The 16,061-nt window shown below is 38.5% G+C and overlaps 1 gene segment (V, D, J or C); it reads right to left on the bottom strand.

The window, feature by feature from the left end:
- Positions 1–305: 305 nt before the first annotated feature.
- Positions 306–9,741, bottom strand: LOC131384215 (probable non-functional T cell receptor beta variable 23-1). The segment is given in 3 exon segments: positions 306–541; positions 9,289–9,579; positions 9,693–9,741. Coding segments are annotated over 3 exon segments (576 nt in total).
- Between the last annotated feature and the right edge of the window lie 6,320 nt (positions 9,742–16,061).

Genomic DNA, 16,061 nt, shown 5'->3' with positions numbered 1-16,061 from the left:
CCCAGCCCTAGTGGTGCCTTTTCAGAACTGTCTATCACCTCTTGACTTCTGCTAAACACCCTTTATCCTTGTGTTAAATTCCACTGTGGCTTAAGCTGGCTCCAGTTATTTTCTGTCACTCCCTTCCAGCCTAATACATCACCTGCTTCCTGAGCTGGGTCTGTGACAAGTTTGTGTGCTAAGAGGAACTGACATTTCAGTACTGTGGATTGACTGCTGGCACAGAGATACAGTGCCGTGTCTCCCAGTTCTGAGGACAGGATTGCCAGGCTGCAGGGTGTGTTCTTGGGGCATTGAGATGAGGATCACTTCTTGTGCATCTCCGTTTCTTGAAGAACTTGTTCATTCTGAAAGGAAATCAAAAGCATAAACTCTTTGTTCTGATTCTTTTGATACCAATAAAGTATGTCCTTTTTCGGGGGTACAATCCATCTTTGTTTTCTTTTCCTTTGACCAAATGTCCTGGAGTCTGTGTGACTTTGGCATGAAAAGAGCCTGTAAGAGAACGAAACAGATGCTGTGGAAAGAGTCCAGGAAAGAGCTTAACAAACAAAACAAAACAAAAGCTTGGATCTGGGGGTCGGCAAGCCCAGGACAAGGATTTTTCTTTTGTGCTCAGGGCGCACCTGCTGCCAGGAGACACAGGGCTGCATAGCCGAGGAGCCTGGTGCCCATGATCGCATTGACGTTGCAAAGGGATGAGGCTTTTTCATCCAGTCTGCACCTTCTTGTGACGTGATCCCTCCACAGACTTATAATCATCATGTTATTGCTTCATGTTCCTGAGCAAAAACACTTCATGGTATCAGGGGAAAAAAAGCTTTTATCCTAACTCAGTAAATATAACTAAGTTATTTTGTATTCATTTAAAAATATTTTATGTCTATTTTTGCTAATATAAGCAATGCACTGATATTTTAGAAAGTTAGAAAATAAAATAACAAAATAAAAATATGACACCACTGCCAGAAATCAATTATCACTGTTAACACCTTAGTGAGTCTTTCTAGATCCTTATCTCCCCCATATATAAATGTGTAGATATATAGACACTTTTTTAAATAAACAATATTCTTGAAATTCTGTTTGATAAGCTTTTTTTCAGTTAATGATCATCCTTTCTCATCAACGCATTTTCATCTTATCTACTATTTAGTTTTTATGCAAAGTTTCACAGTTTCAAAAATGTCCTTTGCCGTTAATTTGAGCATCAGTTTCTAACTCAAGACTGGACGTTCCTTCTGGCTATTAATTATCTAATTATCTTTTATATAATAGGGATCTCTGTTGTAATTGCTATCTTTGTGATTCTGAAACTAGCCACTGCTTTGAAAAATACTTCACCTTCTAGCTCTTTCTAGTGTATTTTAGCTTGCTCATTTACTAGTGCCTCTTTTAGATAACCTCCCTTTTTTGCTTTTTCTCTCTGTTAACTATTTATTTTAAATAGTGAATTTTTTGATTTTTTTTTTTTGCTTACTTTTTTCTTCCTCCATCTCATCCTCATTTCAGGTAAGTAATGTTAGCAGCTTAATGTATATCTTTCCATAGATTTCTCCTTACTAATTTAATTGTTCAGTGAGGTTGTTTTCTCCACATTATAAAATGAACTTTGAATATATAGATAATAACTTGATAACATACCAACAGAATGGTCACTTAAAAGAACAACTTGGCACAGGAAATAAAAGATTATCAGAATATTTGAAAGCTCTTATTTCTTTTCCCAGATTCCATGCCTCTGTTCTCTAACTCTATTGAGGTGTTTGTTTTTGTAATTATTTGCTTCTCTTTTATATTTTAATACGTAGGCACATAAGCAAACAAAATAGTGTTTCGTTTTACATGCTTTCAAACTTTACACAAATGAGACAATACTGTACCTTTCTTCTGCAATGTAATTTTTCATTCAAATTTGTGAAATTCACTCATGTTTGTGTGTTTAGTTTTAGTTTATGAATGTTCACTGCTGTGTAATTTCTTTTTAATAACCAGGATTTATTCTGTTAAGTTACATTTGGATGTTTTATACGTTTTTGCTGTTACAGATGTATTACAGTGAATATTCTTGTCCTGATTTTCATAGAAGGGTTTCTCTAGAAAAGCTTTTCTCAAGGGTGGAATTGATGGATAGTGGGTACACACATCTTGAACTTTACTAGATAATACCAAATTGTTTTCCAACGTGGATCTGCCAATATACACTCTAGCCAGTGATTCAGAGTTCTTTTTGACACTTTCCCTTGCCAACACTTGATAGTTACTGTTTTTATCATCGTAGCCATTCGTGTGGGCATATATTTCATTGGACTCTATTTCTATTTCCCTGACTAGTAAATTTAGCCACATTTACATGTTTAATGGCCAGTGAGATTTTGCTAGATGCTTATGGTTTTCACTCACTTTTTCTATTGACAGTTACCTTTTTCTCATTGATCTGTAGATACATTAGTTTGTAGGTTTTTTTTTTTTGAAACGGAGTCTCGCTCTGTCGCCCAGGCTGGAGTGCAGTGGCGCGATCTCGGCTCACTGCAAGCTCCGCCTCCCGGGTTCACGCCATTCTCCTGCCTCAGCCTCTCCGAGTAGCTGGGACTACAGGCGCCCGCCACCACGCCCGGCTAATTTTTTTGTATTTTTAGTAGAGACGGGGTTTCACCGTGGTCTCGATCTCCTGACCTCGTGATCTGCCCGCCTCGGCCTCCCAAAGTGCTGGGATTACAAGCGTGAGACACCGCGCCCGGCCTAGTTTGTAGGTTTTTAAAAAATAAATTATATATACTAGCTTTTCTTGAAAATATAAATAGGGATATTAATTTGGTATAAATATACAGATATTTAATGATATGTCACTATACAGTCAATCTTGTCACTGTTATGTAATTAACTTTGATAAATTCAATATGTTAATTTTTATATAGCCGTTTTTATCAATCTATTCCCTATTGATTGAGAGAATAAGAAATCTTTCCCTGCTTTAAGGCCATGAAGATGTGCTCTTATACAGTATTCTAGAAGCCTTGTGATTTTATTACAATTATGCTTTTAATATAGCTGGGGTTAATTTTGGCTATATATTGAGATGTGTCCAATTGCACTTATTTTTCTTTATATAGATACCCAATTTTCCCAACACCATTTGTTGAAAAATATATTCTTTGATTATTGCGGTACCATTGCTGTGTGTTTATGAACATGTATCTTTTTCCTTGGATCTATTTATATATCAATGCCCCTATATTACACCACTTTTATTATTGTGGTTTTATAATAATTCTTCATGTTTGTTAGATTTAGTCCTCTCACTTGGAGCTTCTACTTCAGTGCCTCAGCTATTCTTTTATCCTTTGCAGCTATTCTTTTATCCTATCTATCCTTTATCCATTGGTAGGCAGACTCATGCAACTTCATTCATGAAGGCTGTTCATTTCCTAATTTGGTGATTTCTTGGAATCTTAGCTAAGTCTCTGTCTTTCCAAAAAGAACCTCAATGGAATAGGTTCTGTTCACCTCAGCAAACTAACATATAACATTTTACCGACTATTCCCTGTTACCCAACAAGTGTTTGCGGCTTCTTCTGCCTGGGTTACCTTTATTTTTTTCCCTAATTTTCTTAGAAATATCAAATACTAGACAAAACAAAACTCTCACTCTCTCTCTTTCTCTCTTTTGTTTTTACATCCCATGTTCTAATCACTCCTCACTCTCAGGCTTCTTTAATCTCTATAAGGAACCAGAATACCACAGTCTTAATTTCCATGCCTTTTATCTCTGTGATCTAAATCTATATTTGGTTGGAGTTTTCTGTCCCCATAGTTCAATTTATTTACATGCTGAAATCTGCAGAATTTCAACCTCTAGTCCAGCCTTATGGCATCTCAATTTCACATCTTGTCTATGCAGTTGCCTACTTCTAGTTTTTATCTGATTGTTCCATAGACAGTTGAACCCTATTATCCCAAATGGGAACTGCTACTGCTAACATGATTTCATATTGTTTGAAACTGTGCCCTTTGTAAAGGATCAAAGTTATATGAGGAAAATTGAAAAATTGTATCGTTTGCTTGTCTGCTGATGACAAGCTTCAGCTCTCTCTTTTGAGCAACAGCCTACAAAGGACTTTCATAACTTATTATATTCATGGAACCAAAAACTCAACTTTTTCAAAAGCTCCTTTCTGTCTACGTCCTCAAATGTATTCCATTTCTTTTGATTCATATAAATTGATCATCTTCTTTCTCTTTGTAAATTGTTCCCCAAAGTGCTACACTCTTGAATATGCCTTTGCAAAAGTTGTTCTCTTTGCCCAGAATGCCCTACTCAGAACCAGGTCTATCTGGTGAAGTTCTAATGTGACTGCCTCTTTGCTTTCTCTGATTCAATCAGACAGAATTGGGCATGTCCTCCCTTAAGCTCCGAAATGACTTCTGATTATAGTATTATATATTATATTTTCCATTCTATTATAATTACTTTCTTGCTAGACTCTCAGCTCCTTGGATAAAGGATCTATTTTCTTTTCAGTTTTGTATCTTTTGTGTTTTCAAAAGTAACAGGACACAGTAAAATCTCAAGAAAATATTAAAAATGAAAAAATTAAGCTAGAGGATGTGGTAGGGGCTGTAGGGCTAGGACACATTTCCGCAGAGAGACAATGGCTGTGCTTCCACTGTGGTGTGCTCCCAGGACAGAAGTACAAAGCTGTTTGGCTGGTGTGGGTCAACTTCACCATGAGAAGAAACAGCCAGTTCTCTTCTTGGGAGACACTGTAGCCTTCAGTTAGGTCTCCTCTCTGAATATTCTTTTCAACCCTTGAGTAATAGATCAGTCTCAGATTTTGCTTTGGGTCCTGCCAGTACCAGTACCAGTACATGTCACTGTGTCTCAAATTCTGTTTCCACTCCAGAGTCACATCCCATCCAGCCCCAGTGACCTGGAATGGCGTCTGATAGATGTCAGCATCCAAGGGTCCAAGAGACAAAGGCTGGAGATCATGCCCAGAAGAGAGGTGCTGGCCAGGGAGGGGCCTGGCAAGCCCAGAATAGGAATTGACCAACTGGATGTGTGCTGAGCTCACCTGCTCCCAGGAGACACAGGGTCACATAGCAGAGGACCCAGCTGCCCATGGCAGCAATGAAATCTCTCTGAAGTTACAGACACAGGCTCTGAGAGAGAGAGAGAGGCCAATGGAAGGGGCTGAGATCTAGCCCCTCCCAGGGGCTTAATATAAAGAATTTGTCATTGCTATGTGATGACTGATTTTCACAGCTGATTTTGCAGATGGTGAGACTAAGAATTAGAGAGATCAAGTCACATACACCTCCTCTTCTGCTTATAGAAGCTTTTTATATCCCTTCTAAATGGACAAGTGCCTGCCTGCATGGTCAGAAGAGCCAATCCCTCATTTCCTGGTCAGAGTCATACACAGAGTGCCATGCACCTGTGCTCAACTAAACACAAGAAGGGGTTTGGAAGTTTAGTGTTTTTTTTTGGTTTGTTTTTGTTTTTGTTTTTGTTTTTTAAAGAACCGATTCTCTACACCCTCTGTATTCACTATAAATAATTAATACAGTAGAGATGGGGTGGGGCTACTCCTGTAATTTTAGGAATAGCAAAGTGTCTGAAGCGCCCCTTCCCTAGTGACAGTGGATTAGAGCAGGGACTTGGGACACCACATGGGCTTTAGTCCTGTCTCTGCCATATAGCAGCTAGGTAACCTTGGAAAAGTTACAGAGCCTCTCTTCAATTTGACTTCATCTGTAAAATTGAGATAATAAGTAACTACCCCCAAACCTGTGACGAACATTACATAAATAAAGCATTTACAACAGTTCTTAGTACATAAGAAACACTAGATTTGCATTTGCTCTTATTACTTTCTGGACCTGAAGTTCTAATTCACAGGAAATTAGGAAGTCAATACTGTATCAAGTGAAATCAGACATTTGTGGTTGTAGGGTTGTACCAGCTGACTAAAGTATCATTTTCCAACTGAGTAGAAATTTGTATGAGTGTAAATTCATTGTATAACATAGGTTCTTCCCAATAGTTTTAGTAAATAAAAATAAGATCCTAGATGATTTCTTAATGAATGCTTTTGTTTTGGTAAACAAATGTTCTATTTCTGAGGTTATCTGCAATTAAAAGATGCTTTCATGATGAAACTTTTGGTTGCAAGCTGGTGGAGTTTAGAAGCTGTTGCTATTCCCTCCTAGAAGAAAAACAGAAGGCAGAGAGAGAGAGAGAGAGAATATAAGGTAATTATTTAGAGTGAGAAGCATTAAGAGGTGCAGCAGTGTGGGTGAAACTCTGAGAAAGAATGCTTGCAACATAGTTGCTTCCAATGCCTAGGTCTAGGCTTCAGGTTGTCAATCGTGCCTGCGTTGAGGATCTAATTCTGTGTCCAAGAGTTCTTCACATTGTACCAGGGACCTCTTTGTCAGACTGATAAATCCTAAGGACCCCATCTCAGAATAACATTTTAAATGCATAAACTAGAATATAGAAAATTATTTTGAAATGCAGACATCAAATTTTTTAAAATTCTCATATATTAATATAGGAACACCTTTAAATTTCATTAAATAAAATATAACCTGCTGAATCTGAAAACTCTCACTATTTCAGGTGGGGGTTAGTTAAAATAAAGATCTATTTTCCCATTCAAATTCATTGATTCCCTGAATTTTATCTGTGCACTCCTTGGAGGTCCATGGATCCCAGGTTAAAAACTTCTGCCTTAGAAGAGAATACACGTTATGCTGGAATCCACAGACAGGAAATTTTTTTAGGACGTTCATATAGCCTCGGAAGTGCTCAGCCTATATGTGTAGTTTGCAGATTTGTCAAGGTGTCAAGGGAAACAATTTAAACTACTTTTTTAGACTGTTTACAGACTTCAATTATAACAGGTATTATATTATACTTACCGTGATTGCATTCTAGTCCTGGAAACGTGGTACAAATTCTATCATCTGTCTTTCTACATACAGTCTGCATTATCAATTGTATTCATCATTATCCATATCATCATCATGATTATCATGTATATTTTATTCCTAAGGAGCATTATTGGAATAGAAAACTACAGGGACATAGTATGATAGTATATACTCTCTTGCATGAAAGAGTGAGGCTTTATGCTAAGAAACCATGTAATCAGAAATAGTATTCCTAAAATGGAATCACAAAATTATCTCCACACTATGTTTTAAAATAATCTCTACAGTACTATGTGTTACTAATTCTGAGACACCTCAGATCCCAATATTGGTGATATATACACTATTCTTATTGATAGAATTTAGACAGTTCTACTGTATTTAAGATCCTCCTTGTAGTCAGTGTTAGTGTCCTATTTCCTAGATAAAGGAGTAAATAATGAAAAAGTTTATGTCATTAAACACCCTTCCTATATTGCAACAGATTCAACAGTATGTTCCCATTTCGTGCCTCCAACCAATATGGTAATTCTCCATCTGAATACTTGTATCCATTTTTAAGTTAGTGAATTGTATTTTTGGAGCAATTGTAAGTCCACAGCAAAGTTGAGCAGAAACTACAGAACCCCAAGTAGTTCCTGTTCTCACATGAACAACCTTCCCTATTACTGACACTCTGTGTTGTAGAACTATAGACCTGATGAAGGTGGCCTACAGGAGAAACAAGAACGGAATTCAGAGGCTTGACCAGCAGGGCTGCAACACCCAACCCCTCATTCCAAATCATGTGCTGAATTGCAAAATATTCCCTTTAATTAATCTTAACTCATAAGTATGTTTTCATTAACAAAATGTACCTCTTCTTAAAGTACACCTTGCAGAAATTTCACAGCTTTTCCAGTACATGTAAATGAGTGTATTTTACCTGGAAACAGAGCAGCACTATCACTTGATTGGTTCACGTGGTAAATGAGGCTGACCCTGTGAGCTCACATATGGTCGTTCCAAACCATATGCAATTTCTGGAGAAGGTATTTCTATGTAATATGCAGAGGTAGAGATGTCAATTGAAAAATGTGAAGATGAAATTGAATTAGGCTGATGTGAAATCTTGGCAGAAAATATTTTTATTGAATACATTTATAATAATCTTATTAAAATAAAATTTAGCAAAATATGTATAGGATCTGTATAATAAAAAATACAAAGCAATGCTGAGAGAAATTAACAAGACTTCAATAAAGAGATGTGGGGGAGTTTTTGAGACGATGAAAATGTTTTGTATCGATTGTCATCATGGTTACATGGGTATAAAAGTGTGTTAAAATTTGTTGAAGTGTACACTTAAAACGGGGGTGTGTTTTATTGCAACGGTTGCATTTGTTTATTGCATACATATTTCATATATATCTTATGTCTCAACAGAGTTGCTTTAAAAATCTTTGTAATTGTTGGCCAGGCGTGGTAGCTCACGCCTGTAATCCCAGGACTTTGGGAGGCTGAGGCAGGCGGATTACGAGGTCAGATCAAGACCATCCTGGCTAACATGGTGAAACCCCGTCTCTACTAAAAGAAATACAAAAAATTAGCTGGGCGTGGTGGCGGGCGCCTGTAGTCCCAGCTACTCGGGAGGCTGAGGCAGGAGAATGGCATGAACCCAGGAGGTGGAACTTGCAGTGAGCCGAGATCACACCACTGCACTCCAGCCTGGGTGATAGAGCGAGACTCCGTCTCAAAAAAAATTAAATATAAATAAATAAATAAAAATAAAAATTTGTGATTGTAACATTCCAGAGGGCAGGAATTGCTAATGGTTCCCACTAAGCTTCTGTGGCAGGGAGAGCTGTGAGAAGCAGTCAAAAAGCCTTTTAGAGTCTGTCTCTAGTTCAAGGAAATGTGCTGCGTCGGAAGATCAGGGTCTACCTGAAAGACACAGTTGATCTGCTTGTCATTCTTATTTCTGCACTCACAACTTCACCAAATGAAAAGCACAGAATCCCATTCTTTAAATGAAGATTGTTAGAAATCCATAAAGCTCATATAGAAAGAGAGAGAGAAGGTAACCTAGCATATCTTACCTAATATCCTGAACACCGAAGAATCCAAGCTTTTTATGCCTTCTGGCCCCTTCCCTGGGGTTTTGTCCCCATCAGTTGTTTTAAATAACCCCCCTTTGTTTTTTGCTCACTTATTGCTGTTATTGACAAGTTTTTCCTTCTGATTTATTGTCTTTCAAGTTGGCTTTCTGTTATGTAGTGCCTACCAACCTGCTACACACTTACTTCCTGAGCTGGGTCCATAATGAGTTTGTGTTCTAAGAAGGGCTAACATTCGGCACTGTGGCTTTGCTGCTGGCACAGAAATACAGTGCCGTGTCCCCTGACTCCGTGGACTGGATCTCCAAGGTACAGGATGAGTTTTTGGGGCATTGGGCTGAAAATCGCTCATTGATTATTTCTGCTTTCTGAATAATTTCTTCATTCTGAAAGTAAACCAAAAACTTGAGCTCTTCTTCCAGCTTCTTACGATACCAGTAAACATAACTATGTCCTTTTATAGGAACACAATCCATCTTTGCTTTCTGTTCATTTGCTTTGACCAGAAGTCTAGGTCTCTGGGTGACCTTGGTGTCCATGGAGCCTGTGGAGGAAGGAGACAGCAGCTGTAGAAAAAGCCCAGAAGGGAGCTTGATACAGCAGCCACAAGAGAGAGTCTTGGAACTGAAATTCAACCAGTTCAGAACAGGGCCTTACCTACTTCCCAGAAAGAAAGGGCCACACAGCAGAGAAGTCTGAGGCACATGGTTGGCTCAGAGAGAAATCGTAGTGGTAGCTTTTTCTGTAAGGCTTCTTCACCCGCTCCCCTAGCCCCCGTCAGCAACCTGCTTGTGACGTGATCACTTTCCATAGCCTTCGTAGATTCTCTGTACATGGGACAGAGTCATTTCAATTTCATAGAATGTAGGAGGGCAGGCTTTGTTTTAGCTGTTAAAAATAGTGTAAGTTTCAGCCTGCTTTTAGTTTTTTTTTTCTGTGACTCACTGTTTTGCTATTTTTTTAAGTAAAATCACTCATACATTTATTTACTTAAAAAATTATTATACTTTAAGTTCTGGGGTACATGTGCAGAATGTGCACTTTTGTTACATAGGTATACACGTGCCATGGTGGTTTGCTGCACCCATCAACCCATCATCTACATTAGGTATTTCTCCTAATGCTATCCCTCCCGTAGCCCTCCATCCCCCGACAGGCCCCATGTGTGATGTTCCCCTCCCTGGGTCCATGTGTTCTCGTTGTTCAGCTCCCATTTATGAGTGAGAACATATGGTTTTCTGTTCTTGTGATAGATTGCTGAGAATGATGGTTTCCAGCTTCATCCATGTCCCTGCAAAGGACATGAACTCATCCTTTTTATGACTGCATAGTATTCCATGGAATATATGTGTCACATTTTCTTTGTCCAGTCTATCATTGATGGGCATTTGGGTTGGTTCCAAGTCTTTGCTATTGTGAACAGTGCTGCAATAAACATGCATGTGCACATGTCTTTATAGTAGAATGATTTATAATCCTTTGGGTATATACCCAGTAATGGGATTGCTGGGTCAAATGGTAATTCTGGTTCTAGATCCTTGAGGAATCGCCACACTGTCTTCCACAATGGTTGAACTAATTTATACTCTATTTACTTTTTTAACTTGTCAATTTACTTCTTCCCCTCCTTTCCATCTCAGGTAAGGAATCATACAACTCGGTCTTTACAAATAGTAGCTTTTGACACACTTATAAAATCACATAGCAGCTGCTTTACATTAAGTATTTATTTATTTATTTATTTTTGAGATGGATCTTGCTCTGTCTCCCAGGCTGGAGTGCAGTGGCGTGATCTCGGCCCACTGCAGCTTTTATCTCCGGGGTTCAAGCAGTCTCCTGCCTCAGCCTCCCAAGTAGCTGGGATTACAGGCCCCCACCACCGCACCTGGCTAATTTTTGCATTTTTAGTAGAGACAGGCTTTCACCATGTCACTGGCTGCTCTTTAATTCCTTACCTCAAGTGATCTGCCCGCCTCAGCCTCCCAAAGTGTTGGGATTACAGGCATGAGCCACCGTGCCCGGCTACATTAAATAATTAAATGTTGAGCTATACAGAACAATATTTATGACAAATATGCAATGCACATATAGAAGCAATAAAATGAAGACCTTTGCCTGAACCAATCAGCTTAAGAGTTAGATTATTGCTGAAAATTTCTCAGTCATTGGTTCTCCGTCATGCCCAGGTAGGTGTAATCTGAAGTTTAAATTTGTCATTCACTTGCTTTGCATTACAGTCTTTAGCATTTACACAAGAATCTGTAAATTATGTAGTATTTAATTTTGTGTGTCTTTGAAATGTATCTAAGAGGAATCAGCTAGTTTATATATTTTCTATAATGTTATTTTTTCATTCAACATTAGATCTGTGATAATATGTTGGCACATAATCTAGACAATTTACTTTCACTGCTATCTAGTATTACACTATATTTATTGGCTAGAATTTATTCATTCTTGAATTAATGCACACTAATTTTTCCCTGGGTGTTTGTGCTGCTACAAACAGCGCTGTATTCTTGAACATGTCTCTGCTTTTCTAGGTGCAAGATTGTTGCCATATCTGGCAATGTAAAGACTGCGTCTTCAAGTCAACATGTCAACTTTATGTAACATAACAAAATGCTTTCCAAAGTGATTAAGCCAAATAAATGATCCCACCAACAGCTCATGAGTGTGTTCAGATGTTCCACATCTAGGACTACACTTGCTATTTAATATACTTTTAATTTTGCCAGTCTAGTATGTTAATATTATCTCATGGTACAATATAGTTTTAATTTGCTTCTTTCTGGTTGCTAAGAAGGTTGAACATATTTGATATAGGCCACCAGTGTTGCCTGTAAACTGCCCTTTGTCCATATTTCTTTTTGGTTGATTAGCTATTATTTATTTGTAACAGTTCTTTCTAGTCTCTGGATACCCAACCTTTGTCAGCTGTATGTGTTGCTAATATCTTTCCAATTTGTGGTGTATGTCTTTATTCTCTTTGTGCTACTTTTTGCTGGATTTCTTTAGTAAAATGCATCATTCTTTTATGTGGGGTAAACATGTTTTTTAATTCTTTATTAAAAAAAATCTCCCATAGCCCAAGCTAATGAAGATATAATCCTTATTATTTACCAAAACTCCTAACATTTTGAATTTTGCATTTAAGCATTTAATCCACTTGTGATTTATTTTGACATATATTGTGAAGTAAGGTTTAAATTCATCTTTCCTTGTATGGATAACCACCTGTTCCAGAATAACTTGTATATTACATCATTCCTCCATATAGCTTCAATAACACCTCTATTATATATGAAATTCCTGTATATTCATGAGCCTATTTTTCATTTTCTATTTTCCATTCGCCTATTTAATCACGCTTCTTTCATTATCCTAAATGATAATATAATTTGATAATTGGTAGAGCAATTCACATCACTTTTTGTACATCTTAAATATTGCTTATTTTTGTTCTTTTTCACTTAGTTGTAGATTATTTGCCAAATTTCATAAAGTAAATCTTTTGTAGTTTGATTACTGTGGTATTGAATATATAGATAATACTGCAGAAATTGAAATAACCTTACTATTGGATTCACTTTTTCATGATCATGTTGTATATCTTTACTTATTTCAAACTTTTTTTTTTTTTTTTTTGAGACGGAGTTTCACTCTGTCGCCCAGCCGCCTGGAGTGCAATGGTGCAATCTCAGCTCACTGCAACCTCTGCCTCCCGGGTTCCAGCAATTCTCCTGCCTTAGCCTTCCGAGTAGCTGGGATTACAGGCACCCACCACCATGTCCGGCTAATTTTTTGTGTGTTTAGTAGAGACGGGGTTTCACCATGTTGGCCAGGCTGGTCTTGAACTCCTGACCTCAGGTGATCCACCCACCTCGGCCTCCCAAAGTGCTGGGATTACAGGCGTGAGCCACTGCGCCCAGCTTATTTCAAACTTTTAAAATCATCCCCTTAAATGTATTTATTTATTTAGAGACAGAGTCTAGCTCTGTCGCCCAGGCTGGAGTGCAGTGGCATGATCTCGGTTCACTGCAAGCTCCGCCTTCTGGGTTCAAGCCATTCTCCTGCCTCAGCTTCTGGGCTAGCTGGGACTACAGGCGTGCACCACCATGCCTGGCTAATTTTTTTGTATGTTTAGTAGAGATGGGTTTCACCCTATTGGCCAGGCTGGTCTTGAACTCCTGACCTCATGATGCGCCCGCCTCGGCCTCCCAAAGTACTGGGATTACAGGCGTGAGCCACTGCGCGCGGCCCTCATTCCCCTAAAATTTTAATAGTTTTCTGCATGATAGTCTCGCTAATCTTCTAATAGATTTGTTCTTAGGTGTTTATTTTATATTTTATATCATTATTTGTAAATTGTCTCTCTTGTTAAGAAACATAACTGCTTCTAGTATGTGGAAATAAAATAATGTTTTATATTTATGTTAAATTCAGTAAACTTACCACATTTTGTTATTGATAATGCATTGCTTCTTCAGACCCTTTTGAATCTCTATAAATAAACTTCTCATGCGCCAATACTTATTTTTCTTTCCTTTCTCACTTTCAACTTTTTCCCCTTGTTTCACTGGTTGCAAATTCAGCACAATGTTGAATAGAAATCACGATATTATTCATTTATGTATTTATCAATTATGTAGAAATCACACAACTACAGGTGCCAGATATGGGTAAACGCTAAGGGTGTTACAAAATGTTAAGATTAGATCCTGCCATTTTAAAGACCAATTGGCCTCCCAGGATATCTGCAATTTTTTTGGTCAATCAGTACCTAAACATCTCATCTGAAATATCCGGTGAAGCTGTGAGTCCCCACTTGATGGGCGGCAGATATTTTATAGAAAGATCCACATCACCCTCTAGTGGTCAAAGGAGCGAATTCCTCCGATGCCCGCTGAGCTCGACCTTGGCCTGCCTGAGTGGGGAGTGGCCCGCCCCGCAGCGAGGCAGCCAAGAAGGCATCCCAAGTGTCAGAGGGGAATTAAGAAAAAAGCAGCACTTGATGTGGTACCTGCCACATACTCCACAGCATTGTTACTAGCAATTACTTACACAATTACTCAGCCATTAGTCTAATGCCGATGGTGGTTTATCAGTGCATTTTGCCTCCCTCAACCTTTTACTGTTCCCCAAGGCAGGTATGTTCCCTAAATCTCTATCCTATGTTCTCTGCTCTTTTCAGTGTAAACTCTCTATCAAGGGGTTGAAGGCACTTTCGTTCTTCCAGTGATGCTAAATGTCCCAAAGGTGTACTTCTGATCCAGATCCATTTTCTGAGTCCATGACTTGTACATCCAACTGCTCTCTCCATATTCCTGGTTAGATTACTGTCCCTAAGGCACTCCCAGTTTCAAAGCAAATCTTGATCTTCTTCCCACTTGGTCCTTCTTATTTGTCTGTCTGTAGCAGTCTCTTTTAATCACCACCCCCCACCCCCTGCATATTGCTGCTCATGTCTAATCAATTGCCAAGTCCTTTGATTTACTTCCTTTTAAATGTCTCACTTTCCCCATATTTCTAACACCATCATCATTATCTGAGCTAAACTACTGCTTGCCTGAGCTAAGTTTTCCCTCCGCATCAACTCTGTCCACACTGCTGGAGGGTGGCAGCGTAAGCCTCCCAACCCTCTGCTCAAAATATGCCACTTTGGCATAAGGATTATTTTGAGCTAGAGGCATTAAAGACAATAGCAAGTATAAGAGGAGTACTCTGACCCTTCTCCTTTTCTTCTTGAAAAATGGAACAAGCCTCCCATATAAAAGATGTCTTATCTATACCAGGAAGAAAGAATATTCTTCACATCCAAGATAGAATGGGATGATGTTGAGGCCAAGGAATCTGTACCAAAAAAGCTTATTAAACTAATACTCACCTTCCTAGTCACTTTGCCATTCAACCAGCAACCCTAGCCTAAGCCCCTTTACTTTTTCACCTCTCCACAATGTATGACTCTTTGCCCAATTCAGTATGTGAGTGTTCAACTCTAACTGCACATTCAGGTCTTCCTTTAATTATGGGGGCTTTCATGTGATGTAAAACTTGTATTAAATACATGTGTATGCTTTCCTCCTGTTAATCTGTTCCATTCTCAGGACCAGCCGAAAACCCTAAGAGGGCAGAGGTAACATTTTGCCTTCCCTGCACGGTCTGTTATTTCTTCACTTTGTGACCAGGGTGATTAAATACACAGATACACACACAGCCACGAATCTGATTACTAAAGAAGTCAAATGTTGAAAACCTCAGTGTCTCCTGTTAAGCTTTATGTTGGATTCTGCATCATTTACCTTGACCAGTAAGGTTCTGAGTGGTCTGATGCCTTCCTGCCTTCTTCAATTTTGTCCTGTACTCAACCGCCTCCTCCCCCTGCTCCTGTCACTCTGCTGACTTCTTTCCTGTCATTAAACACAACAATTTATTTCCTGATTAAAACATTTTGCGCTGGTTCTTTAATCTTTCTTAAATGCCCTTGAATTCATTATCCCTCGTCCCACTTAATTAACTCTAGCTCACCTTGATGTAAGTTATTTAGGAATAATATTTAAAATTTCTTCCTATACCTCTTATTAAAAGGAGGATGACCATTAAATATGCAGTATCAGGGGCTTCAGACTCTCCAGGGAGTATTTCATCAATGATTACTTTCAAGAAATTAGACATAGTTCATTTTTTTAGGATAAAAGAGTCTTAACTGGTTTTCAAAAATGGCACCAGATAGGAGATTACAGATAAAAGACACTCACATATTTATGGGTAGTTAAAATTGACTACTGGTCAGTGAATAGGAGTCACACTGCTTTCCACATTCCAGAACGGAAAAACAGCAGCAGAGGTATGAAGTTGTGAAGTAGCTAATCAAATATTCACCTTTGGACACCTGAGATGGTGCATGTACTATAGCAAATGGGTTGAGACTCTGGGAAACCAGTTCGAGAGATTATTTTTGACATTAAGAGTGGGGATATCCAAGGATATAGAGGAATTAGAAGACCCTAGCTCCCTTGAAACCTC

Source organism: Hylobates moloch, unplaced genomic scaffold (genome assembly GCF_009828535.3).
Source record: "Hylobates moloch isolate HMO894 unplaced genomic scaffold, HMol_V3 SCAFFOLD_1, whole genome shotgun sequence".
NCBI lineage: Eukaryota > Metazoa > Chordata > Mammalia > Primates > Hylobatidae > Hylobates > Hylobates moloch.
Note: the sequence above shows the minus strand (reverse complement) of the source record. Positions and strands in the feature narration are given on the sequence as shown.